The sequence below is a fragment of the Apodemus sylvaticus genome, chromosome 7, assembly GCF_947179515.1.
Source record: "Apodemus sylvaticus chromosome 7, mApoSyl1.1, whole genome shotgun sequence".
Lineage (NCBI taxonomy): Eukaryota > Metazoa > Chordata > Mammalia > Rodentia > Muridae > Apodemus > Apodemus sylvaticus.
Genome location: NC_067478.1, coordinates 14,971,800 through 14,996,715, shown reverse-complemented (window position 1 = coordinate 14,996,715; position 24,916 = coordinate 14,971,800). Strand labels below are relative to the sequence as shown.

At 43.0% G+C, this 24,916-nt stretch overlaps 1 protein-coding gene and 1 pseudogene across 1 annotated transcript; one reads left to right on the top strand and one right to left on the bottom strand.

Annotated features, from left to right (window-relative positions):
- Positions 1-11,547: 11,547 nt before the first annotated feature.
- LOC127688531 (E3 ubiquitin-protein ligase ARIH2-like) lies at positions 11,548-17,571 on the bottom strand (annotated as a pseudogene).
- On the top strand, positions 13,912-15,251 carry LOC127689520 (guanine nucleotide-binding protein G(I)/G(S)/G(O) subunit gamma-5-like). The gene is made up of 2 exons (XM_052189221.1): positions 13,912-13,935; positions 14,769-15,251. The coding sequence occupies exons 1-2, from the start codon at positions 13,912-13,914 to the stop codon at positions 14,997-14,999; spliced, it is 255 nt and encodes an 84-aa protein (XP_052045181.1). The 3' UTR covers positions 15,000-15,251.
- Positions 17,572-24,916: the final 7,345 nt, after the last annotated feature.

The following is a 24,916-nucleotide window of genomic DNA, read 5'->3' as shown; positions in this document are numbered from 1 at the left end:
TGGCTCACTGGGTAAAGGTCTTACTGTGCAAAGGCCATGAATTTAGATCCTCAGCACCCTTCGAAGGACAGGAGTAGGGGGCACCTTATTTGTAACCCCAGTGCTGGAGAACAGAGGGTAAGGGAGACAAGCAAGCACACCTGGAGTGCTGCTCACCAGTGCAGTGGTAACAGAGAGCTCGGAAAACTACAGTGAATTTGGGAAACACAGGTCAGCAGTTTAAGGCCATGATCTACATAGTGAATTCTAGGTCAGCTAGGACTATCCACATAGTGAGACTATGCTGGATAGTTTTAGGTCAACTTGACCCAAACTAAAGTCATCTGAAAGAAAGAAACCTCAATTAAGAAAATGTCTCCCTAAGGGCTATATAGTATTTTGTTAATTTGTGACTGATGGGGAGGGCCCAGCCCATTGTGGGCAGATAGTCCTTCTCTAAGAAAGTAGGTGGAGCAAGCTGGTAAACAGCACCTCCCTCATAACCTCAGATCAGCTCCTGCCTTCAGATTCCTGCTTGTCTGATCAGATTCTTGTCCTGGCTTCCTTCAATGATTGTACTACAATGTGGGAACATAAGCCAAATAATAAATCCTTTCATTCCCAACTTGCATTTTGGTCATGGCATTTCATCCTATCAACAGAAACCCTAAGATAGAGACCTAGTGAGATGCTGTCTCAAAACAGTAAGAAGTAGTAGTACAAAGACACCCAATATCAACCTCTAGCCTCTATGCATACACCCAGAAGCCAGATGTAGAGGCTCATGCCTATAATCCTAGAACTTAGGAAGCCATAGTAGGACTGCTATGAATTTGAACTCACAGCAAGAAAGAAAGAAAGAAAGAAAGAAAGAAAGAAAGAAAGAAAGAAAGAAAGAAAGAAAGAAAGAAAGAAAGAAAGAAAGAAAGAAAGAAAGAAAGAACAGGGTGGCCTGCGGAGAAAACCCAGAGCAGACAAATATGCAGAGACATTTATGATCAACCAGAAAGAAAGAAAGAAAGAAGGGAGGGAGGGAGGGAGGGAGGGAGGGAGGGAGGGAGGGAGGAAGGAAAGGAAGGAAGGAAAGAAAGGAAACAAACAAACAAACAAACAGGGAGGGAAGGAAGGAGGGAGGGAAGGAGGGAGGGAAGGGGTAATTGTAACTCTTGCAAGTAGGGAGCAGAGGGATCAGAAATTCAAGACCATCAGCTGCATAGCAAGTTTGAGGACACCTTAAACTACCTGAGACCTAATCTCAAAAACAAAAAAACAAAAAACAAAAACAACAACAACAAAAAAAATCTTAAAAAAGGCTGACAAGACAGTTCCCCCAGCAAAGGCTCTGCTGCCAAGTCTGATGATGTGAGTTCACAGGAGAAAGCTGACTCCTGAAAGGTGTCCACTGACTTCCATGAGTACTGTGCCCCGCCCCACACATACTAAATAAATAAAAAAGAGGAGGTGTGGGAGGGAAGTGGAGATAAAGGAATAAAGGAACTATTCCAAGGAGCTAGCCAATGCTGTCTAGAGACATTTTGTTCCTAGCCAGCTCTGTTCTATATCCAAACAAATTCTTATCCCATTTGTATTTCTCTACAGAGGCTCGAAAACTCAGGGCTATCACTGAAAATGTATGATAAAGATGATAAAGATGTTTGATAACCTAAAGAAAGATGTATGATAATCTAAAAGAAAAGAAATAGATTCCACGTTTTCATGCAGTTGAAGCAATGACGCTCGGAAGACAGTTCAGAGGTGGAAGGAAAGGCTTCTTGCTTTTGGAATCTGTACTTTGTTCATCTTTCCTATTTCTTCCTTCTTTTGGGTGGAAAACTCAAGTCTCCCAAGTTTTCTTAGATTAATAGAGACAGAGACAAAGGTGGAAAACAAAGCTAATCGGAAACATAACAAAAGCCAGAGAAAGTTAAGTGGTGTCTTTGGTAACAAGGATCACCAAATCCACTCAGTGTTTTGTGAGTCAATGGTGTTCATCAAAGCAGCACGCACACAGCAGCACTGGTCACAAGCTGTGACCAGAGCACTGAGGGACCAGCGACCTTTCCCTCTGTCACTTGTTTTTCACTTTCATTTTAATGAGCTGAAGGAGAAGACGGGTTCTCGATCAAAGTAAAATACACCAAAGGATAAAACCAAATACCATAAGCACACCAGGAAACTTCCTCAGTGAGATCCTGCAGTACAACCCCAAGCATCCTGAGAATGCTTTTTTGTTTTGTTTTGGGACAAGGGTTTCTCTGCATAGCCCTTACCGCCATGTCTCTGCCTCCCTGTGCAGGGATTAAAGGCTTGTGCCACCTTAGCCCAGCTAGGAGAATGCATTTTTAAGGAACCACAGTCACCATGCAAACATGTGCATTGCTCCATTCACACGGCACTGATGATGAAACAATGCTTATTAAAATACTTACGTGCCAAGCATTCTATGCCCATAATCACATTTAATGGTGTGAATAAGGTATTACAAACTGAAGCTTAGCAATTTTGAGGGACTTGACGAGGGTCACATTATATTAAATGGCAAAAAGGCCCCAATCATATGACTACTTATCCAGCTGTGGACAAAGCCCAAGAGACATGAGACTATGTCCATAAAGATGCTCAAAGCAATACAATCAGTCTCTTATACTGTGACACGCAGGTGTTCACTCAAAGGTCCGGTGGGGAAACAAAGTGAACTATGGTTCAAGAACAAGATAGTAGGCTTCATGGGAATTTAAAGTAACTCTAAGGGTAAAGTTAAAAGCACAGAAACATTTAAAATATGTGTGCTAAGAAGGCAAAGCACACCTTTACACACACTGCATGTGTCATTCTAGAATGACATGTCCACAAGAAATTTTTATCTACTTTGTTCAGAGCTATTTTGGTAGTGTCCCTGACACAGCAGATACTAAATACATAATGGCTGAATAAATGAATTTCAGTAAAGTAATATATGTAAACAAGAGCTGGGGAGAATGACAAGTTAGGAAACTTATTTGTTAATGAAATTACAAATGTTGTTCTTTAATATTGTAGCTAACACCCTAAAAGTAAAATTTTGTATACAAACAAATTCAAGATCAGAATATGAAATTTCATCCTTGTTCACATAGAGTTTCTAAGGCTGTTCACCTAATGCAGGAATCTACCTCACGATGGGATGAGGACGGAGAGCTTCTTTGCTGAAGGGTGATGAACACAGCGGCCTGTGATGCCAGGTACACAGCAATTACAATAACCTTTCTAAGCTGTCAAGAAGTTAACAATTTTCAACTAGTTGCATTTAGGTAAATTCCAATGTTGTTTTATACATTTTTAATCTCCCTTTAAAAATAATATTTTAGTAAAACACAAGATTTCCAACAATAAAATGCATCAACATGCTGGCCATCTACTGAAACATAGAATTTATTCCAGACTGTACCTAAATGCAAGCATTCAAAGAAACCTGGCATCAAGTGACTGAAGAACTCAGAAGGCTCTCTGACAACAATCACCATGAACAGCAACAAGAAAAAAAGAAAGAAATGAGTGTGTAGATAATAGAAATATAATGGTCTTAAAATTCAACTATTCCAGAAGAAAAGAAGGTCAATTTAGGGGCTGGATAGGAGGCTCAGCAGTTAAGAGCACTGGCTCCTCTTCTAGAGGTCCTGAGTTCAATTTACAGCAACCACATGGTGGCTCACAACCATCTATAATGGGATCCAATACCCTCTTCTGGTGTGTCTGAAGATAGCTACAGTGTACTCATATACATAAAATAAATATTTTTTAAGAAAAGGTCAATCTGGTAATTAAGCCTTCAGATATTATACATGTATCTGATGCCACCTAAGAAAAACTAAACACAAATTATTTTGTGTTAAAGAATATAAACCAATAGGGTTGACAAAAGTATAGAAGAACCAGGCTGTTTTAAACACAACACTATAAATACTTCGGCATATAAAGTCAAAAGCACTGACAACTCATCATTTACCCACAAATAGGGGCCGGGCGGGGGAGGGGGGAATGATCCAGAGGAAAAGTGTAACATGACATTTGCCTACATCCTCTTGAAGAACAAAAACTAGACTTTAAAATAAATTCAATCAAGAGGGTGAGAGGATCTAGGGAGCATCCTGCCAGCTCTACTGTATTTAACAACCCATGAGGGACTATAAATACTTGTCATAACTCGCTTCAGCCTCCTCTAGCCATGGCTTGACAAGCAAGCACGATACTCCCCGACACTCAAGCCCTGAAGTTGTCAAAGTTTATTCCTTTCCCCCAGTAACAAGAACACTTCACAATAGTCCAAAGTTCACTTGTTTTTCCCTATACATCACATATTCTCAAGCTTGCACAGAAGGCAATCTTCCTTGCACGCTCACTGCAGTGGGGTCTGAATGTCTTCTACCTCATTTAAAAAAAATTTATTACATCCATTTAAACATTTTGTTTGCACATATGTGTTCATTTGTGTGGGTACAGTTCTTCCCAGTAGGTTCTGGGGAAATAAAACCCAGACCATCTGACTTGGTAGTAAGCCCCTTTACCTACTGAGCCATCTTACAAATCCCTTTCTACCTCATTTTTAAGGCTCTCCTGCCTCAGTACTATATTTACCTAGTGCACTATGGTTCCTGGCCTAGACTGAATGCAGAGTGACCATTTCTCTTTCCTCCTGCAGCAGGTAGATGGGGCCCTGAATATCAGATCTTTGATCACACCTAGAACATGATGCTAAGAGGAGAACACAAAGGGGAAGAGATATTTTGCAATTTACCCATCATCATCCATCATAGCCCTGACTCAGCCTGTTTCTGGCTTGGCCAAGGCTGAGCATCTTTTCCTGAACAAACTTAGCAAATGCTTCAAGAGTATCATGAACAGCCAGTATGGTGTTATGTACCTTTATCTTCAGCACTCAGGAGAAAGGCAAGAGGACCAGGACATCTGAGATACACAGCAAATCTGAGAACAGTCTGTACTATATGAGATACTGTCTCAAAGGGAGGTAGGGGTGCTGAGAAAATGGCTTAGTCCTGGAAAGTACTTAGTGATAGATCATGAAGACCAGAGTTCAGATCCCAGCACATCTGCCAGGCAGCTCACTGACAATCTCTCTGCCCTGAGTACCTGAGCACACATGTACACAATACTACATAAACATATACATGAACATGAACACAGACATAAATGAAAAGTTTTTTAAAGTGTCTCATAGAACAGTTAAATACTAAATGACAAAATTCTTGACTAAGTTGTATTTTATAATAAAAAGTTATCATGGGGCTAGAGACAAGGCTCAACAGTTAAGAGCATTATCCGCTCTTCCAGGACCTGGGTTAAATTCCCAGTACCCATGTCAAGTCACAACCATAACTCTAATTACAGGGTATCCGATCCTGTCTTCTGGCCTTGGAGAGTACCAGACAAGTACCTAGTGCAGACATATTCCACTGTAGGTATGTATCTTCCTTCCTTCCTTCCTTCCTTCCTTCCTTCCTTCCTTCCGTCCGTCCGTCCGTCCGTCTAAAACCTGATATGGTTCTGGGAGCCAAACTATGATTCTCTGAAAGAATAACTGATATTTTATATTATACACATATAATATGTGGCTCACAACAATCTGTAATGGGATTCGATGCCCTCTTCTGGTGTATCTGAAGACAGCAACAGTGCACTCAGATAAAATAAATCTTCAAAAAGGAGGAAATCAGATCCCATTACAGATGGTTGTGAGCCACCATGTAATTGCTGGGAAATGAACTCAGAACCCCTGAACTGTCTTTCTAGCCCCAAATAAATAAATCTTAAAAAAATAAAAGCTGGGCATAGTAGAGAGACTTGAAATCCTAGCACTGGGAAAGCAGAAACAGGTAGATCCTGGGGCTCACTGGTCACCCAGTCTAGCCTACTTGGTGAACTTCATACCAATTTGAGACACTGTCTCAATAAATACATCTGAGGAACACCTAAGGTTGTCTTCTGGCCTCTACATGCATACTTGTGTACACATACACACACATACACACACACACACTCACATAGGAAACAAGAATTCAGCTAGAGAGAGTTCTATGAAGTGATTACCTTGCAAGCACGAGGACTTAATTTGATCCTTAGAAAGCCGGGCAGTGGTGGCGCGCATCTTTAATCCCAGCATTTGGGAGGCAGAGGCAGGCGGATTTCTGAGTTTGAGGCCAGCCTGATCTACAGAGTAAGTTCCAGGACAGCCAGGGATACACAGAGAAACCCTGTCTCGAAAAAAAACAAAAAACAAAAAAAAGAGCCAAGTAAAAGTTGCATACTTAAAATCATTGTGCTGAGACTAAGGAAAGACCAGGAGGTGTGGCCCATGAGACTGCTCAATAGGTGTGATCGCTTGTTTTTAAGCCTCATGACCTGAGTATGATTCTAGGGACTCTACAGTAGAAAATAAGAACTCCCATAATGTCTTCTGACTTCCATATGTATGCTATGGTATGTGCTCATATATATGCTCACATATAAATAAATAAAATTTTTAAAAATTAAAAATAAGCAGCTAGAGATGGCTCTTCAATCAAGAGTATTAGCTGTTTTTCAGTGATTCTCAGCACTAATGTGTAGACAGGCACTGTAACTCTAGTTCCAGGTGATGCAAGACCTTCTGGCTGCCGTGAACACCTGGTACCTTATAAGTAGTACACAGACATACATGCATGCTGGCAAAACATCCACACACAATTTTTTTTTCTAGGCAGAGTTTCTCTGTGTGTAGTCCTGGCTGTTCTGGAACTCACTCTGTAGACCAGGTTGATCTAGAACTCTCAGAGATCCACCTGCCTCTGCCTCCTGAGTGGTAGAGATAAAGGCATGTACCACCACATAGCTGAAAAAAATTAAAAAGTTTAAAATAAATAAAGTTGAGGGTCAGTAAGAAGGTTCAATGGGTAAACACTCTTGCCACTGAGACCGACACCTTGAGTTCAGTTCCCAGAACTAATTCTCTGACCTCCGCTTGCACACCACGGCACCAAAAACCACCCCCAGGTAAATAACTGCAAAATAAGGAGGAGGTGATGGAGGATGGCACCTAACAACCTATAGCCTCCAAACAAATGCTCAGACATCTCCATGTGAACACATGTACTTCCATGTGTGCATCCATCACTACATTCACAAAAGACGGGGGGGGGGGGGCCTATTAGAGCTGACATACACTCACAGGAAGAAAATATAGTAACAAAAGAAACTTTTATTTATTTATTTATTTATTTATTTATTTATTTATTGAGACAAGGTCTATTATTTAGCTCTAACTACACTGGAAATCTTATAGGCCAGGCTGACTTCAAACTCACTGAGATCAGCTTGCCACCATGCCAAGAGCAATCTTTCTTTAAATATTACATGATCACTAAAAAAATACTCATGCATACAAGATGTTCTCCCTTCCATTTTTACAATGAAGAATTCAAGTAGTCTCATCCCCCACAACAACCTGCCTAGTGTCTGTCTCTAGCTGCCATTTAGTGACAGACATTTGCTTTGTTCTGTCCTCAGCTCTTGATTAGGTTTTCATGGCATCTTCTTTTTTGCAGCACACGGGTCAGAACCCAGATCCCTGTGCATAGTAGCCAACATATCTAATTTTGAATTCTATCTTCAAAAAAAGAGAGTAGAGCCAGGCAGTGGTGGCACATGCCTTTAATACCAGCACTTGGGAGGCAGAAGCAGGTGGATTTTTGAGTTCGAGGCCAGCCTGGTCTACAGAGTGAGCTCCAGGACAGCCAGGGCTATACAGAGAAACCTTGTCTTGAAATAAATCAAATGGGGGGCGGGGGGAGTCTCCATCACCATGCCTGCCCATGCAATTTAAAATAAGATAAAGATCTCAAACCCCAGAATATTTGAAACACTTTTTAAACCTTAGGCCTTATCAAAGCTTGTCTCTCGTCTTTTTTTACTTGCAGCTCAACTTAACAAGTCAAGCAGATATTTCGCCTTTGTTCACAGAAAGCTGTTCATGAGGTTCATTTTAAATTACACATAGAATCAAGCAGCATCTATAGGAAACACGTATATGTCCCAGAATAATGCAGACAACGATGAGGACACTGGTCATGATCAGGACACGGTCACCATCCTAGAACCCTCCTTATGCTTGCTCCCCCGCACTACTGTACAATACTGTGTTGTTTCTTATTTTAAAAGACAGGGTCTCATAAATCCCAAGCTGGCCTCCACCTATGTAGCTACTACCCCCACCCCTCAAAGTGCTGTTATTACTTCACAGCAACTCTGTCTCAAAACAAAAACAAACAAAACCCCCCAAAACCCAGGCATGCTTTGAGGTCAAGGCTGGCCTAGTCTACATTATCAAATTCTACAGAGACCCTATTTCAAACAACAAAAACAACCAAAAAATAAAATAAACAAAAGAAGGAGAAAGAGAAGAGAGAAAGAAAAAGAGGGGAGGATGTGAAGAGCTGGAGAGTTGCTCTGTGGGCAGCTAAGAGCTTTTAATGCTCCTGCAGAGGATCTGAGTTCAGTTCCCAGGACCCATATCTAACAGCTGCAACACCCCTGGCCTCACAGTCACATGTACGTACGTACGTACGTACACACACACACACACACACACACACACGCTCGCATACTACTTTAAAAGATGATAGTAAGTCATCTTTAAAAAATAGAAAATAACCTGGGTGGTGGTGGCAGCACATGCCTTTAATTTAGCCCTTGGGAGACAAAGGCAGGAGGATGTCTGTGAGTTTGAGGCTAGCCTGGTTTACAGAGCAAGTTCCAGGATATTCAAGGCTACACAGAGAAACTGCCTTGAAAAAAAAGAAAAAGAAAAAGGTAAAAAAGCAATTGGAGGGCTGGGCGATGTGGCACAGGCCTGTAATTCCAGCACTTGGGAAGGCAGAGGCAGGTGGATTTCTGAGTTTGAGGCCAGCCTGATCTACAGAGTGAGTTCCAGGACGCAGCTAGGACTACACAAAAAAACCCCTGTCTCGACCCCCCCCCCCCCCCCAAAAAAAAAGCAATTGGAAAAGAAGTGTCAGATTTGTGGATACTAGATTTCTTTGACCAAAGTTAAGAAGCTCCCATTTAAGCAAAGGACTTGTAAATCCTTTTTAAACTCTCAATGTGCCTACTTTTCTGTTCCTCTTAAGGATGGTAAGTAGCTCAAACACCAATTCCTTCTATGTTTTGTTTTAACATTTTATTTTTATTTTTTAAAACTTATTTGCCGGGCCGGTGGTGGCGCACGCCTTTAATCCCAGCACTCCTGGGAGGCAGAGGCAGGTGGATTTCTGAGTTCAAGGCCAGCCTGGTCTACAGAGTGAGTTCCAGGATAGCCAGGGCTATATAGAGAAACCCTGTCTCGAAAATACAAAAACAAAAACAAACAAACAAACAAAAAAAAAACTTATTTTATGTGAATCCACTGTAGCTGTCTTCAGACACACCAGAAGAGGGTGTCAGATCTCATTACAGATGGGTTATGAGTCACCATGTGGTTGCTGGGAATTGAGCTTAGGACCTCTGAAGAGCAGTCAGTGCTCTTAATCTCTGAGCCATCTCTCCAGCCCTGTTTTTAACATTTTATAAATCACACACACACACATCTAAAACATACATACATGTAAACAGTAACACAATGTTTGTTATATACAACTTACCATTGTGCTATGAAAGTGACATGTGGTCAGCTCCCTGTAAAGCCTTCCCTTGCTGTTATTACCCCTTTTCTGTTCTCAGGGCTCTTTATTATCCTGGATTATTGCTTGTGTTTTCACTGGGTGACTCTTGAGAGGCCCCTATGACACTGGTTGAGACCACACTTGTAGCTAAACAATATATAGTCATGCGGGGTTTGATGGTATTTTTTTGAGACAGGGTCTCAACTTTGTAACCTTGGTTGGCCTTGAACTCAGAGAACCGACTATTTCGGGGGGTGTGCACCACCACACCCAGCTTTGCAGGACTTTTGAGGAGGACCAGGAAATGTTGGTTCAGGACTGTATGTATCCCATACTGGCTTCGAACAAATTATGTAGCTTAGGGTGATACTTATCTGATTTTGCCTCTATCTCCCAAGTGCTGAGATTAAAGGCCTGCAGGACCATGCAGAGGCCCATAGTATCATGCTGGATACTAGGACATTATATACAATAATCTTTTCTAGAAACTCATACATGATACACATTGGTATTTCCATTTAAATAACCATAGAAAATCTGGTTGGCATGTCATGTGTTTTCTTTGGTGAGTTGGTTATTCTTTGAGACAGTCTTGTATAGCATCAATCAGGCTTGAACTCATTGTAAGCCTGGAGCCCTGAATTTACTGTCATCTTTCCATTGCCACCTCCCCCATGCTGGGATTACAGATGTGTCATAATGCCTAGCCTATTATTCCTTCCGACTGTCAATTTGGCATTATTGGGGTAGAGGATCATGTACAGCACAATACACTTGGAATCAGAGGACAGCTCTCCTTCCTCCTTTCTCTGCGCTCTACAGAGTGACCTGAGGTGGTCAGGCTGTGTACAAGGCCAGGGCTTCTACCTGCTGAGCCCCACTGACCCTCAGTACAATCCAGCAAAACCCACGAGGTAATTCATGAAGCAAAGCCAACAAAACAGTAAAGACAATAAATGCTCTCATTAGCCGGGCGGTGGTGGCGCACGCCTGTAATCCCCAGCACTCTGGGAGGCAGAGGCAGGTGGATTTCTGAGTTCGAGGCCAGCCTGGTCTACAGAGTGAGTTCCAGGACAGCCAGGGTTATACAGAGAAACCCTGTCTCGAAAAAGCCAAATCCAAAAAAAAAAAAAAGAAAAAAAAATAAATGCTCTCATTTTCACATTTTGGTGAACATCTTGCAAAGAAAACAAACTGGAAAAAATGTCTAGCATTTAAAAGCATTTAGGTATCCAAAGGCAATAACTGGCCAGAGATGTAAGATTCAAAAAAGGATGCTGGTCTAGGTGGAAGAAAAAAAAAAAAACAAAGCACCCAGAAACTCTTTGGAATAACTGAGTACAGTCACTTTTTAAATTTTTTTTTTTTCTGAAACAGGGTTTCTCTGTGTAGCCCTGGCTGTCCTCGAACCAGAAATCTGCCTGCCTCTGGCCTCCCAAGTGCTGGGATTAAAGGCATGCACCTGGGGCTGGAAAGATGGCTCAGCAATTAAGCGTACTGAATGCACTTCCAGAGATCCTGAGTTCAAATCCCAGCAACCACATGGTGGTTCACAACCATTTGTAATGGGATCTGGTGCCCTCTTCTGCAGTGTCTGAAGACAGCTACAGTGTACTTATATATAATAAATAAATCTTTAATAAATAAATAAATAAATAAATAAATGCGTGCGCCACCACCACCTGGCCACATTTAAAAATTTTATACCGATAACCCCAATTATAAGTTCTGAGAACTGTTCTTATGAAAACTCTAAATAGATAACCACCAGTACACCTGAAATCAGTTGAGTTCTGAGCCGGAAGGCACTGATCAACAGCAAGACGGAATCTGGATACTTTTACCAAGGTTTTATCAAACAGTTTGTAGAAACAACAGTAAATTCAGATACACATCATCTCATCAAAACTCATAGACCTCACTTCTGAAACTGGGCTATTCTGTCATATAGTTCTGATCTAAAATTTATTTGATACTTCTTCTACCCTGGACACGTTTATATTTTTAAATGGGTAAATGTGACAAAATATCCAAATGATGTGATACACGCATAGGTTTGGGTTTCAAGCTACAAACTACAAGACCATTCACTCAGTATGTAAGAGTGATCAGTTAACAACAGATCGTCCTTTCAGTTTCACCAGAGAAATTACATTTGAACTGGAAGCACTACTCACCTTTAAGACAGGAGGCTAAGCTGCTCATGTGCTCATGGAGGGCGCCCTCAGACTCCTTATAGGTCAAGCAAGTGAACTGATACTCTTCGGGATCAAAAGCATCTGCCCCCTGCTGCTCCACATCACTGGCTACTCCCACATAGTAGTCCTCTATGTCCCCGGGTCCTCTTCCTCTTCTTCCTCTTCCTCACAGTTTGGGTCATAGTCCTCTTCATTGCTGTCAGACCCTTGGCTGTTTCATGTCCACAGACATCTTAACATCCAGCCAAGTTGCAGATCAGGAAAGCAGTTGCTTTTTCCCCTACCCCCAGCTTTTATCGTTTTCTCAAATTCATTAGCGGTTTTTGTCTTCTAAGAAAAAGGAAAAAAAGTATTACTATCTCTCTATGAACAATTAAAGTAGAAATCACTCAACAATCAACAAGCCCTATCTCAATTATTTTTTCCCCCAAGACAGGGTTTCTCCATGCAGCTCTGGCTGTCCTAAAACTCTCCTGCCTCTGCCTCTGAGCCCTGAAATTTAAAGACAGGCACCACCCCACCCAGCTGCTTATTTCAATTCTAGCTTAATTAAAAACCCCTTCCTCTCCCCAGACTATGCTTATCAAGGGAAATTCTTCCACCAAGAGACAGAAACCCACAGGTAAAGGCACTTATTGCTTCAAAGCCTGAAATTCAAACCTGGTATCAACATTACAAAATTAAGGAAATGTTTAAATCACCTGTAATGTTTAAAGATCTTTCCTGCAGATATCACCCAAACTGTCTGTGTCATAGGATTTCCATCTGAAATGAAAAAAAGACAATATCCATATTTTTAGACCCGATACCCTGCTTTCTCAAGTTTATTGTTTTTGCTTCTTTTAAGACAGGGTCTTGACTCAGTGGTTAAGAGCACTCACTGCTCTTCCAGAGGTCCCGAGCTCAATTCCCAGCAACCACAAGGTGACTCACAACCATCTGTAATGGGATCAGATGCCCTCTTCTGATGTATCTAAAGACAGCAACAGTGTATCACATACATTAAATAAATAAATATTTTAAAAGAAAAAAAAAGACAAAAAGGGTCTCACTACATGTCTTGGAACTCTTCTATAGACCAAGCTGACCTTGAACTCACAGAGAACCACCTGCCTCTGCTTCTCAAGTACTGAGATTAATAAATAAATGTGTGCTGCCAGGCCTAGCTGTTTTCTTTCTTTCATTTATGCATTTTAAGTGGGTGTGGGTAAGTCAGAGAAATTGGTTTAAGGTTGTTATCTCCTTCAACTATTTGCGCTCCAGGGATTTAAAGGTCTTCAGGCTAGAGAGATGGCTCAGCGGTTAAGAGCACTGACTGCTCTCTTCCGGAGGTCCTGAGTTCAATTCCCAGCAACCACATGGTGGCTCACAACTGTCTGTAATGGGATCCATGTCCTTTTCTGGTGTGTCTGAAGAGAGGACAGTGGACTCACATAAATAAACAAATCTAAAATAAACAAACAATAAGTAAATAACAGAGAAGGTCTTCGAGATTGGCAGCAAGTCTTTTACCTACTGCGCTATTCCACAAGCCCACTTTTTTTGTGATCGGATCTTGATATGTATCCTAGATCTACAGGTGTCACTACACCCAGTTCACAAACTAGAATTACTTAGCAGTAGGACTAAATGCAGCATTTCACACAGAGCTACCTAGGTAAGCACTTTACCCCCTCAAGCCCTCTCCCCACAATCCAGACATATACTAAGTAGCTCTGGCTGACCTGGAACTGTGTAGACAAAGCTGGCCTTGAACTCAGAAAAATCAGACTGCCTCTACCTCTTTCTTGAGTTCAGGGATTAAAAATACGGACCACATGCCCAACCCTGTGTTTCCTTTTGGGACAAGGTCTTACTAAGTTGACTAAGCAAGCCTAAAACTCACTACAATGCATTAGTGCTTCATTTCCACCTTGTTTGAGGTAGGGTTTATTTTTACCAATGCATACCTAAGACCTGTCAAAGAGTCTCCTGTCTCCACCTCTCACAGGTGAAGAGGAATACTGGAATTACATACTTCAGTGCCTAGGTTTACATGGTGGCACATGCCTGTCATCCAGGAATTCGTGGTGAAAGGAAGATCAAGGTCATCAAAATGCCTCAACTTTACAATAAAAATGCACCTAATTAGGCAACAGTAATATCCATCTCCAACTTTACTCTGTGACCATAAACATAAGTTACTCCTGGAACACGGTCTGTGAATGGAACTCTGTGAAAATTCTGAGTGCTTGTGAGAAATCTCCTAGAAAATAGATTCAATAGATTCTTTTTTTCCTTTTTTTTTTTTTTTTTTTTTGAGACAGGGTTTCTCTGTGTAGTTCGGGCTGTCCTAGAACTCACTTTGTAGACCAGGCTGGCTTCGAACTCAGAAATCCACCTGGGATTAAAGGTGTGTGCCACCACCGCCCGGCTAGAAAATAGATTCTTATGACCTCAGTTTCTTTGCAACACCGAATTGTTCTTGGAATTCGTCCTCCTGCTCCTCCCAAGTGTAGCTTCTTAAGTTTACTCACTATTGTTTGTTATTCAATTAAATGTGTAAACTATCCACATTTGTTTGGTCCCTGTGATCTTACACAGCTTAAACTCATGAGAACTTTCCTCATATGATTTCTCTTAACCCTCAGAGTATAAATTATTCAGAGTATAAATGCTCTGAATAAAGTTGGCTATTTAATGAGACTTTTGTCTCTCATTTATCAGGTCCCACTGACTCTAGAGAGGCAAACATGCTACCATGCCCAGTCACCTTACAAAGGCCACCTGGTTTTTCTAGACACATGGATCCTACTATATAAAACTTGTAAAATGTTACTTTTTTTTCATGTCTATTGCTCTTTTCTTTAGGATTTCTTGGACAACCAGAACTTATAACTGCCGAAAAATACTTCAATTATAGATAGGAAAATACAAATTAATTAAAAATCGAAGTCCTTCCAGCGTCGCTGCCATGAAGAAGGTGGTACAGCAGCTCCGGCTGGAGGCCGGGCTCAACCGCGTGAAGGTTTCCCAGGCAGCAGCAGACTTGAAACAGTTCTGTCTGCAGAATGCTCAGCATGACCCTCTGCTGACCGGATTGTCTTCAAGTACAAACCCCTTCAGACCCCAGAAAGTCTGCTCGTTCCTGTAGTCATATATCTTGAGGTTTCTCAAACCACTTTTCATGAACCAGAGAATATTCAAGAGAACTAAGTTTGAAGTCTGTACAAAAGCTTCTCTTTAACACGTGCCATAGTACACAATCTTCTATTTGTCAGTCCTTAACATCTACCTCTCTGAATTTTCATGGATTTCTGTTTCACAAGGTTTAACTATTTTATATACACTGGCTGTAGCATACAATAAAGCAGCACACAAACTTAAAAAAAAAAAATCGAAGTCCAAACAAATCCATGGAAAATTATTTCCCAAATAATGGAATAGCCAAACATGCTGGTATACTAGGAAGGCAGAAGCAAGTGGATCTGAGTTTGAAGCCAGCCTGATCTACAGGACAGCTGGGGCTACAGAGGGGGGAAAATGGGGGAGGGGAGTTGGGCTTACAATGGCCAGGTGAGGTGGTGCAAACCTAAACCTTTTAATTCCAGAAATTGGGAAGCCAAAGACCAGTAAATTCGGTGCGTTGCATGGTGAGATGCTGTCTCAAACGAGGCTTACAAATGAAGCTGGAATTTACAATGGAAGTATCTTGCCTAGGATCATACAAAGTCAACTGGGAGAGGCAGCATCAGAACACCAAGGAGGCTCTAGCCACCACCTTCAGGGAGCCTGATTTAAAGCTACAGAAGGCTGACTAACAAAAGAGCATACCCTTTCAAATTCTGATTTCTCCTTAGGATCTGTCCAGAATATGGCTCATAGCTTTTTCACCAACCAAATACTCAAGCAGATGGGAGTACAGGTTCTCTAAAAGAATTGATTCTTTCATATTCTTCCTGGTGTTCTAGAGTCAGATCTCAATGAAGCTTTTTTAAAATAAAAATTTTAGAAATACACACATATTTCTCATACAAGGTCTGACTATGAAGACCACACTGTCCGTCCTCAAACTCACAAATCTCATACTGATACTAAAGGTGAGTGAAATTAGGCTCTGCTAGATTCCTGAAGGAATGCTGGCCTTGCTGAGCTTGGTGGCACATTCTGCGATCCCCAATTTAGGAGTTTTAGCAGGAGGATCAAAGTGGGAGACTAACCTGGGCTACACAGCAAGACACTTGTCTTAAAATATAAGCACACAAGAAAACTGAGTCCTGACTTTGTTCAAAGGACCAATGTGTTATTTTCTTAATGTCAGAAAGTATTCAAGATGTTAAATATGACTATCTCAGAGAGGAATGGTACAAAATTAGTACTTTTTCCAAGAGTCAAAGTCATCTTCAAAAAACCTGCCACTCATTTTGAGCTGTTTTCCAAGACATGACCACATACAAAAGGATAAAGATCTCTTAGTTTGAAGTTGACAAGAACACAAAAAATTTGGCTAGTCTAACAGATGTTTAACTCCAGCTGTAACATTTGGCCCTCAGTGGTCATTTATTAACTACATTTTCGAAGAAAACTTCTTGGCTGAAAAATATGAATCAGCAACTTTTTAAAAAACTCAGCAGCGTCCCGTAATGGTGCAAGCCTTCAATTCCAGCACTTGAAAGGCAGAAGTGGGTGAGTTCGAGGTCAGTCTGGTCTACATAGTGAGTTCCTTGACAGCCATGACTACGTAGAGACAGTGTCTAAAAACAACAAACTCCACACCGTATCTGTCCTAATAACCGCATGTAGCCACTAATTACGTGCAGTTATTTTAAGTTAGTTTACTTTAGAAAGTAAAGCTTAGTTTCTCAGATATACTAACTACATGTCAACACTAAGCAGCCATGTGTGGCTTAATGGCTACCATACGGAACAGCAAAGGTCTAGAACGCGTCCGTCGCAACGTAAAGTTCTAAGAGACAGAAGAGTAACAGAACTAAGGCGAGCTCGTCCGAGAACACCACCGCCTCTCCGGAGGCTACACCAGTGGCGTCGGGCGTGACCGTACGTCTCTCTGATGCGCCCTAGTCTTCAGCAGATCCGCGCGGACACGGAACCCACGCGCGGGGAGGACCTTTCACAGGACGGGCGTTAACAAACAGTGCAGCCGGGCGCTGCAAGAGCGCCCAGACACGACATAAATCGGGAGTCTCCGAGGCGGTGCGTTTGTTTTCCTGGAGCGCCCAGGAGGGCAGGCCCAAATGCACCGGCGCCTGCGGGCCAGAGGCGCTGGCCTCCGACCTCCCGGTGCGCTAAAGAGGCAACGAGGAAGAGAAACCCAGGAGACACCGGGCGCCCACCGGCGCCGGCTGTTGCCTCCGGGAGTGTCTATCGGTCGGCGGGGAACGTCGGGACCTGGGACGCCCCGGCCTCGCAGGCGGCGGCGAAGGCGGAGCCCCGACCGCGCCGGAGAGGCGCGCGGGGACCCCCCCCCCCCGCCCCGGCGGCCAGTCAAGAGTAAACAAGGCCTCGACTCCCGCCGCGCACTTACCGGGAGCCGCGACCTCGCGGCCGCAGAGCTCAGGCCGGCCAGACCAGGTCAAGCCGGACCAAAAGAGTCTGACTGAGGCGTAGCGGCAGCGGAGGCGGCCGGCGGACGCGGGTCAGGCCCGCGCTGCTTCCTCCGGCAGAGCGGTCCCCGCAGCTCCGGAAGTGTTCTGCGCAGCGCGTCACTTCCGGTAGGGGTCGGCCTGCGGTCGTCGGCGAGGCTAACAGGCTTCTGACAAATGCTTAGTCGTAGGAATTGTTTCCTCGGGGTCCTATGTTGAGACCCGCTGGGAGGAACTGCTGAGCGTTCGCTTTTGAAGGACTGATGTAGACATCATTTGTTCCCTGCGTTAGCCTTCCAGCGTCTTTACTCGATATATATATATATATATATATATTTTTTTTTTTTAAGATTTTCTTGCGTGTATTTTGTGTGTGTGTGTGTGTGTGTGTGTTCCACGGCTCGCATGTAGAGGTCAGAGGACAGTTATCTGGGATCAGTTTTCTCCTTCCACCGTGTGGGTTTCGAGGATAGGATCAAACACTTGTCAGGCTTGGCAGTGAGCGCTTTTTACCCACTGAGCCATCTATCAGGCCCCTAGTTGAGATATTAAGATATTTTTAACTTTTTTTTTTTCTGACCAGACGTCTCCTCCCTTCACTGTTTATACTCTTGACATACAGCATGAGAAGTCATTCTGGCAACACTGGAGGATCATAGTTTCCGGGCAACTATGGTTTGACATGAGCTATACTCGGAATTTCTACGTACGCTAGGAGAAAGTTCTGGACCGTGAGCATCAGACTTTAGTTTCTCATGACACTACCACACTAACCAACCACTTCTCCGACTTTCACTCACCTTACACGACCGATATTTTTTGCTTTGTTTGGTTGTATTTAGAAGCTTCTCACTATATAGCCAAAGCTAGTTTGCCTTGCTAGATTACCAGACCCAGCGATTCATACATCGTGTTTCGCTGTACAATTCTACCCACAATATAGACTGCATTAGGACTCCAGTCCCTTTTTAGTACTCGTGTCCAAGGTTTGTGGACTGATAGGCTCACTCAAGTAGCAACTCCGTCGAGATGTTAATACTGGAGTGAAGCCAGTTGTGCTGAGGTAAATGTTTGTGCACACCTGTAGATAATCTATTTCTACCTTTTCTGGAGTGTAGGTATTCAAGACACCTGGAAAAATGAGGCAGAAAGAAAAAAAAGACGGTATAATATCTTTTATGTAATTTTGGAAAAAATATAACTTAGACTTGGGAATTGGCTGGACCATTAGGAACTTTGGCTGTTCTCTCCAGAAATCTGAGTTCCATTCCCATCCCACTATTGATAATGTCCTGTAACTCCAGCTCCAGGGGATCTGAAGCCCTTTTCAGACCTCTTCCGGTACACACATACATGTAAACCAACAAAAAAAAAAAAGTTTTTTGTTTTTTGTTTTTTGTTTTTGAGAAAAGGTCTCACTATTCATGGATATCCTGAAGCTAAAACTCACCTAAAACTCACAAACTCACACGTGTGCAGTCACACTCTTTACTTAAAAAAAAAATATATATATATATTTGGGTCATGTACCAAAATCAGGAGTAATCAAATGTTGAAAGTCTCTAGAGTAAGAATTAATAGTACTTGGGGTGGGGGTGGGGCAAAGACTAAGGAAATCACTGCAAGTTCCAGGCCAGCATGGTCTACATAATAACATAATAAGTTCCAGGCTGCCCAGCAAGGCAGCCAGAGGTACATAATTAGTAATTATCATATATATATATATATATATAGTTTTAAAAAGTGTGCTACTTGCTTTTACAAAGAAGATTCACTTCGACTGATAAAATGTCTCCATTAAATTGGCCTATAAGCAAGCCATTTTCTTGATTAATGATTGACGGGAGAGGGTCCAGCCAACTGTTAACAGTGCCATCCCTGTGTGGGTGGTCCTGGTAGTCTAAGAAAGGAAACTGAAGCCAACCAGTAGTGGCTCATGCCTTTAATCCCAGCACCTAGGAGACAGAGGTGGATATATCTCTGAGTTCCAGCAACACCAGCCTGGCCTATGAATCAAGTTCCAGGACAGCCAGTGCTACACAGAGAAACCCTATCTGAAGAAAGAGAGAGAAATTATAATTTTAAACGAAGAGGTTATGAGGTTCCTGCCTCTATGTTTCTGCCTCAAGTTCTTGCCCTAATTTCCTTCCATGAGGGACTACACACTAAAGGTGAGATAATTTGTTTCCTTTCCAAATTGCTTTTAGTCCATAGACTTTTATCACAGCAATAGAAAGCAAATTTCGACAAGCAGTGAACTTGGGCACTTGAGTTGACAAAACATATCCATGTAAATCACGATGATCCCCACAAAGGATCCAAATCATATTTTCTGCAAACTAATTGTCAGCTATCCCTTTGAACTACTGGTAAAAGATCCACTCCAGTGAGTACTAAAGAGGAGTAGTCTGTGCACAGAAGTCTTATACCTGCAAACTACAGAATGTAGGCGCTCACTTATCAAGTCCCACTTTATATGAGGACTTCATGGAGCCCTGGGTTTTGGTTTGGAGTTCCGGGACCAATTCCAGCCCTCTTTCACTGAAGGTACTATGGGACAATTGTCCTCAGGATTCTAATACCTCCCACCTGCACACACTTGATCTTGACTAAGAGCACTTCTGCTCTTGCAGAGGACCTGAGTTCAGTTCCTAACACCCACATGTAGGTTCAGACTGCCTTTTTATAACCTCCACAGGCTCAAGTACAAACGTGGTACGCACCTACTCACAAGGGCTCACACACATACACATATTTTTTTCAAAAGTTTAGATTTACTCTCAAGCTCCAGTACAACAACATAAAATGGCTCACCTACAATCTCCCTGGTTTACGTGTGTCACACCATAGGCACATATAGCTTTCTAGTGTCCTTGCAAAACACCAAGGTTTGACCCAACATCATGAAATTCATTCAACCCAATTTTGTGGCATGGTACTACACCTTAAACCTGGCCAAGATACCCAAAGAGCTGAATGAAGGCTATGAGCACTGTGAGACACCACTACAAGACAGGACATCTTTGTTGTTCTGCAGAGATCTGCTCAAAATGGCAGGCTAATACCTAGTGATTGTTTTAAGTGTGCTAATAATAGGAAAAGCATATTAATAGCAATTTTCCAAAATTTATTTTCTCCTGGGCCTTGCTTATGGGAACAAATCTGTCATGGATTATTATAATCTGAGGCAGACCATCTCTGAAAGATTATCTGCTAGTTATTAGCTTGTCCTATGATGGCTCCTGGTGTGTGTGTGTGTGTGTGTGTGTGTGTTTGTGTGTATATAATTGGATCTCTATGAGTTCAAGGCCAGCCTGGTTTATAAAGTAACTTCCATCACAGCCAAGGCTACACAGAGAAACCTTGTTTCAAAAACAAAACAACAAAAAACTTTTTAAAAGTTCGAAAAAACCCCAAACAACCTATGTATACATATACACATACACATATACATACATATGCATATAGAATGGGCAGAAGAAATGGGCAGGAGAAATGGATCAGCACTTAAAAGCATTTACTACTTGTCTTAGTTAGGGTTTCTATTCCTGCACAAACATCATGACCAAGAAGCAAGTTGGGGAGGAAAGGGTTTATTCAGCTTAGATTTCCAAATTGCACCAGGCAGTGGTGGCGCACATCATTAATCCCAGCACTTGGGAGGTAGAGGCAGGTGGATTTCTGAGTTCAAGGCCAGCCTGGTCTACAGAGTGAGTTCCAGGACAGCTAGGGCTACACAGAAAAACCCGGTCTCGAAAAATAACAACAAAACAAAGCCCTACCTGTGGATACAGGAAATGGTTCCTTCTGTAGGTCATAATCGAGGCCCTCTCAAACTAATAGTCTCTTGAACTGGGAGTAGATCACCTGTGTTTAAGCCACTTCAATAAAACAATGAGGAAGAAACATAACTGAAGTAGACTAGTGGTCACTCCGGAAGGGGCAGATTTGACAAAGGGATGCTCACAAATGGAAGGCCTGACTATCAAAGGGCATTTGCAGAAGCAGCTGATGCCTCCTGATGCACATAGCTGAGCTAGGCTTAGGAGCTGCAGAGGGAGTTTCAGCAAGTGGGAGGAGCCTCGTGTAAGAAGCCAGCATAGGGATCCGGTCAGGTCAGACGAAAAGGGTGGACCTGCCTTTGTATGCACGAACTCCCTTCCCTCTTAAAAACTAACTAAACAAATAAATCTGACTTTAATTCTTTGTTTCTTCCTTCCTTCCAAACAAAACAGCAACTGACTCTGTCTCTAGCTGACTGTTCACTTTTTTGTTTGAGGAAAGATCTCTGTAGTCCTCAAACTCACAGTTGTTGTCTTCTCTGTCTCCTGATTGCTGGAATTAAAGACATGCACTACACACCTGAGCTTTTCAGTTATTTCTTGTTTTTAAGATTCATTTGATTGTTATGGGACTGGAACAGACACTGTTAAGAGTACAGAGAACCCGTGTTTGATTATGATTGCCAGCGCCCATGTACATGGGTGTTTTACCTGCACGTACTTATCTGCATAAAGTGTGTGCCGGGTGCCCAGGGAAGCCAGAAGGTTTTGGATCCACTGGAACTGGAGTTACAGACAGCTGTGAGCTGAGTTGTGCCTGCTGGAAATTGGAACTAAACTCAGGTCTTCCGGAAGAGCAGCCAGTACTCTCAATTGCTGAGTCATCTCTCCAGCCTGGCTGTTCAGTTTTTCATCTACTAATGGTAGTCCTTCTGGAGAGCTTCAAGTGTCACCAAAAACTAACAGTTACATCTAATAAGACTAAACATCTCTTCTCTTCACCTACCATTTGGCCTTCTGACCCTTGGATTCCAAAGTACCATCCTTTTTTTCCTCTTTCCTTCCTTCATCATTACATTATTAATAATATATAATAATTGCTGTGATCATAAAAAGAAAGCAGCATGAGAATATTTCTATGGGTGTGTGGGGGAAGGGTTGCCGCGGTGAACCACACACACAAAGATATAGTATAGAATAGAGTTTATTTAGGGCCTGCGGAGGGGAGTTAAGGGGGTAGTAGAGGCAGAAAAAAGACAGGGAGAAGGAGAGAGTAGAGAAGTAGAGGCTGCCATGACCATGTGGAGAGAGGAGAGAAGGCAAGAGAGAGAGAGAGAGAGAGAGAGAGAGAGAGAGAGAGAGAGAGAGAGAGAGAAGAGGGGCAAGAAGCCTTTTTCTAATGGGCCAGACCTACCCGGCTGTTGCCACATAGCTGTGGGGGTGGAATCCAGACAGAGGACCAACGATAGTTATCCTCTGTCTCAGGGTTTCGATTGCTGTGAAGAAACACCATGACCAACAACAAGCAGAGGGGAAAGGGTTTATTTGGCTTACACTTCTGCACCATAGTCTATCATTGAAGGAAGCCAGGCCAGGAGCTCAAACAGGTCAGGAACTTGTAGGCAGGAGCTAATGGAGAGGCCCTGAGTGGGCTGCTTGTTCCCTGTGGCTTGCTCAGCCTGCTCTTCCATAGAACCCATGACCACCAGCCCAGGGATGGCGCCACCCATACTGCGCTGGGCCCTCCCCCATCAATTACTAATTTAAGAAAATTAGAGGTCTTTTCTTAACAGACGTTCTCTCCCCTCAGGTGACTATATTTTGTGTCAAATTGACATAAGACTGGCCAGCATTTCCTCCCTTTCCTTCTCTCTTCCTCTTTTTTTGCTTTATTATTCATTTGCTTAATACTTTAGTTCGGCTTTCCTGCAGCACAGACTGGTGTCCAAAACCTCAATACAGTGATGGGAATTGTGGCGCACACCTTGTCCTAGGGTTTTACTGCTGTGAAGACACAGCGTGACCAAGGCAAGTCTTATACAGGGGAACATTTCATTGGAACTGGCTTACACTTTCAGAGGTTTGGTCCATTATCATCAGGGTGGGAGCATGGCAGTGTGCAGGCAGAAGTGGGGCTAGAGGAGCCAAAAGTTCCACTTCCCAATCCGATCCAAAGGAGACTGGCTTACACTAACTGGGTGGAGACCTCAAAGCCTGCCTCCAACAAGCCCACACCTCCTAGGAGTGCCACTTCCCAGGGGCCAAGCATTCAAACCACCATACACCTGCAATCCCAGCACTAGGGAGGCAGAGGCAGAAGGATCAGCAGAAGCTTAAGTCTGACATGGTCTAAATAGACAGTTCTAAGCCAGCCAAGGCTATATGCCAAAGTACCTGTCTTTAAAACACAAATACCTATGTAGCCAGGACTAGCCTTGTCCTCTCCCTCTGTCCCATTGTAGACAGACATGCTCTGCTATGCCTGGTATGGTGTGCGTGTGTGCGTGTGTGCGTGTGTGCGTGTGTGCGTGTGTGTGTGTGTGTGTGTGTGGTTGGGGGGTGGGTTGGCAGAGGTAGGGTAGGCTGCATAGCCTGTATGGACCTTAGAGGACCATCAGAGTCCCTTATTACTCTCTGTCTCATTCCTTTGAGACAGAGTCTCTTCCTGAACTTAGAACATGAGTTTTGGGATTGGGCAGGCAGCCATCAGCTCCCAGTGATCTCTGTCTCTGCTCGCTCCCTCCTTCCCTCCCACCCACCCACCTAATGTTGGGGTTACAGGCAATGGCAGAACCGTGGCTCAGCTTGTTCTGTCTGTGCTGCAATCAGCTCCTGAAGGTTGTGCAACAAGTTCTCTTAACCACACTTCCAAATCTCCAGCCTCCCTCCTCCACCTTCCATTGACAGGGGTTTATGATGCTGCCCACTCTGGTCCTCAGGAGTCCATCCTCCAGTGTTTTCGAAGGGCACACAACCATGTGTGAGGGTTGCTTTTTTCCTGTTTCCCTCTTACCAGTGGCCAACCAGCCATGTTCCCATACGTTCTCTGAGCACCAAGGTGCAAGGAGACCGGTAGCTACTGTCCATTTTCCTCTAATGCAGAGCTTTCTATTTCCTTTTCTATCCTGTTCGCCCCTTGCCTTCACTGTCTCTAACCTGGGCTGCTATCATGATCTCAGCAGTCTCTCCCCCACAGAAATTGATTCAATGATATAGATTTTCCAAAAGAGATCCGATTGTGTCACTGTTGTGTCTGAAATTCTTCCACAGTGCCTCATTACTGCCTAAGAAAAGAGAGAGGTGGGTTGGAGAGATGGCACTAGCTGCTCTTCCAGAGGACCTGGGTTCAATTGCCAGCACTACATGGCATCTACAGCGGTCTGTCACTCCAGTTCCTGGGCACGTGAAACCCTCTCACCAATGTGCATAAAACATAAAATTAAATAAATTATATATATATATACATACATATATATATATACATATATAAAGTGTTTTGCATATTGCTCCAACCCCTTGTCCTCCATTCCCCCAGAGGTCTTTGGGACCAGTCAACCCTCATCACTTTCTGGTTTGAGTGCTCCTGACCCCCTCCTATCCCCTTTGACGCCCTTGCTCAGTGGTTGCAGATTCTTTGGTCTCCTACTTCTTAGTTACTTCTTTGCTTATTTTTCAGGCCCTTCCTC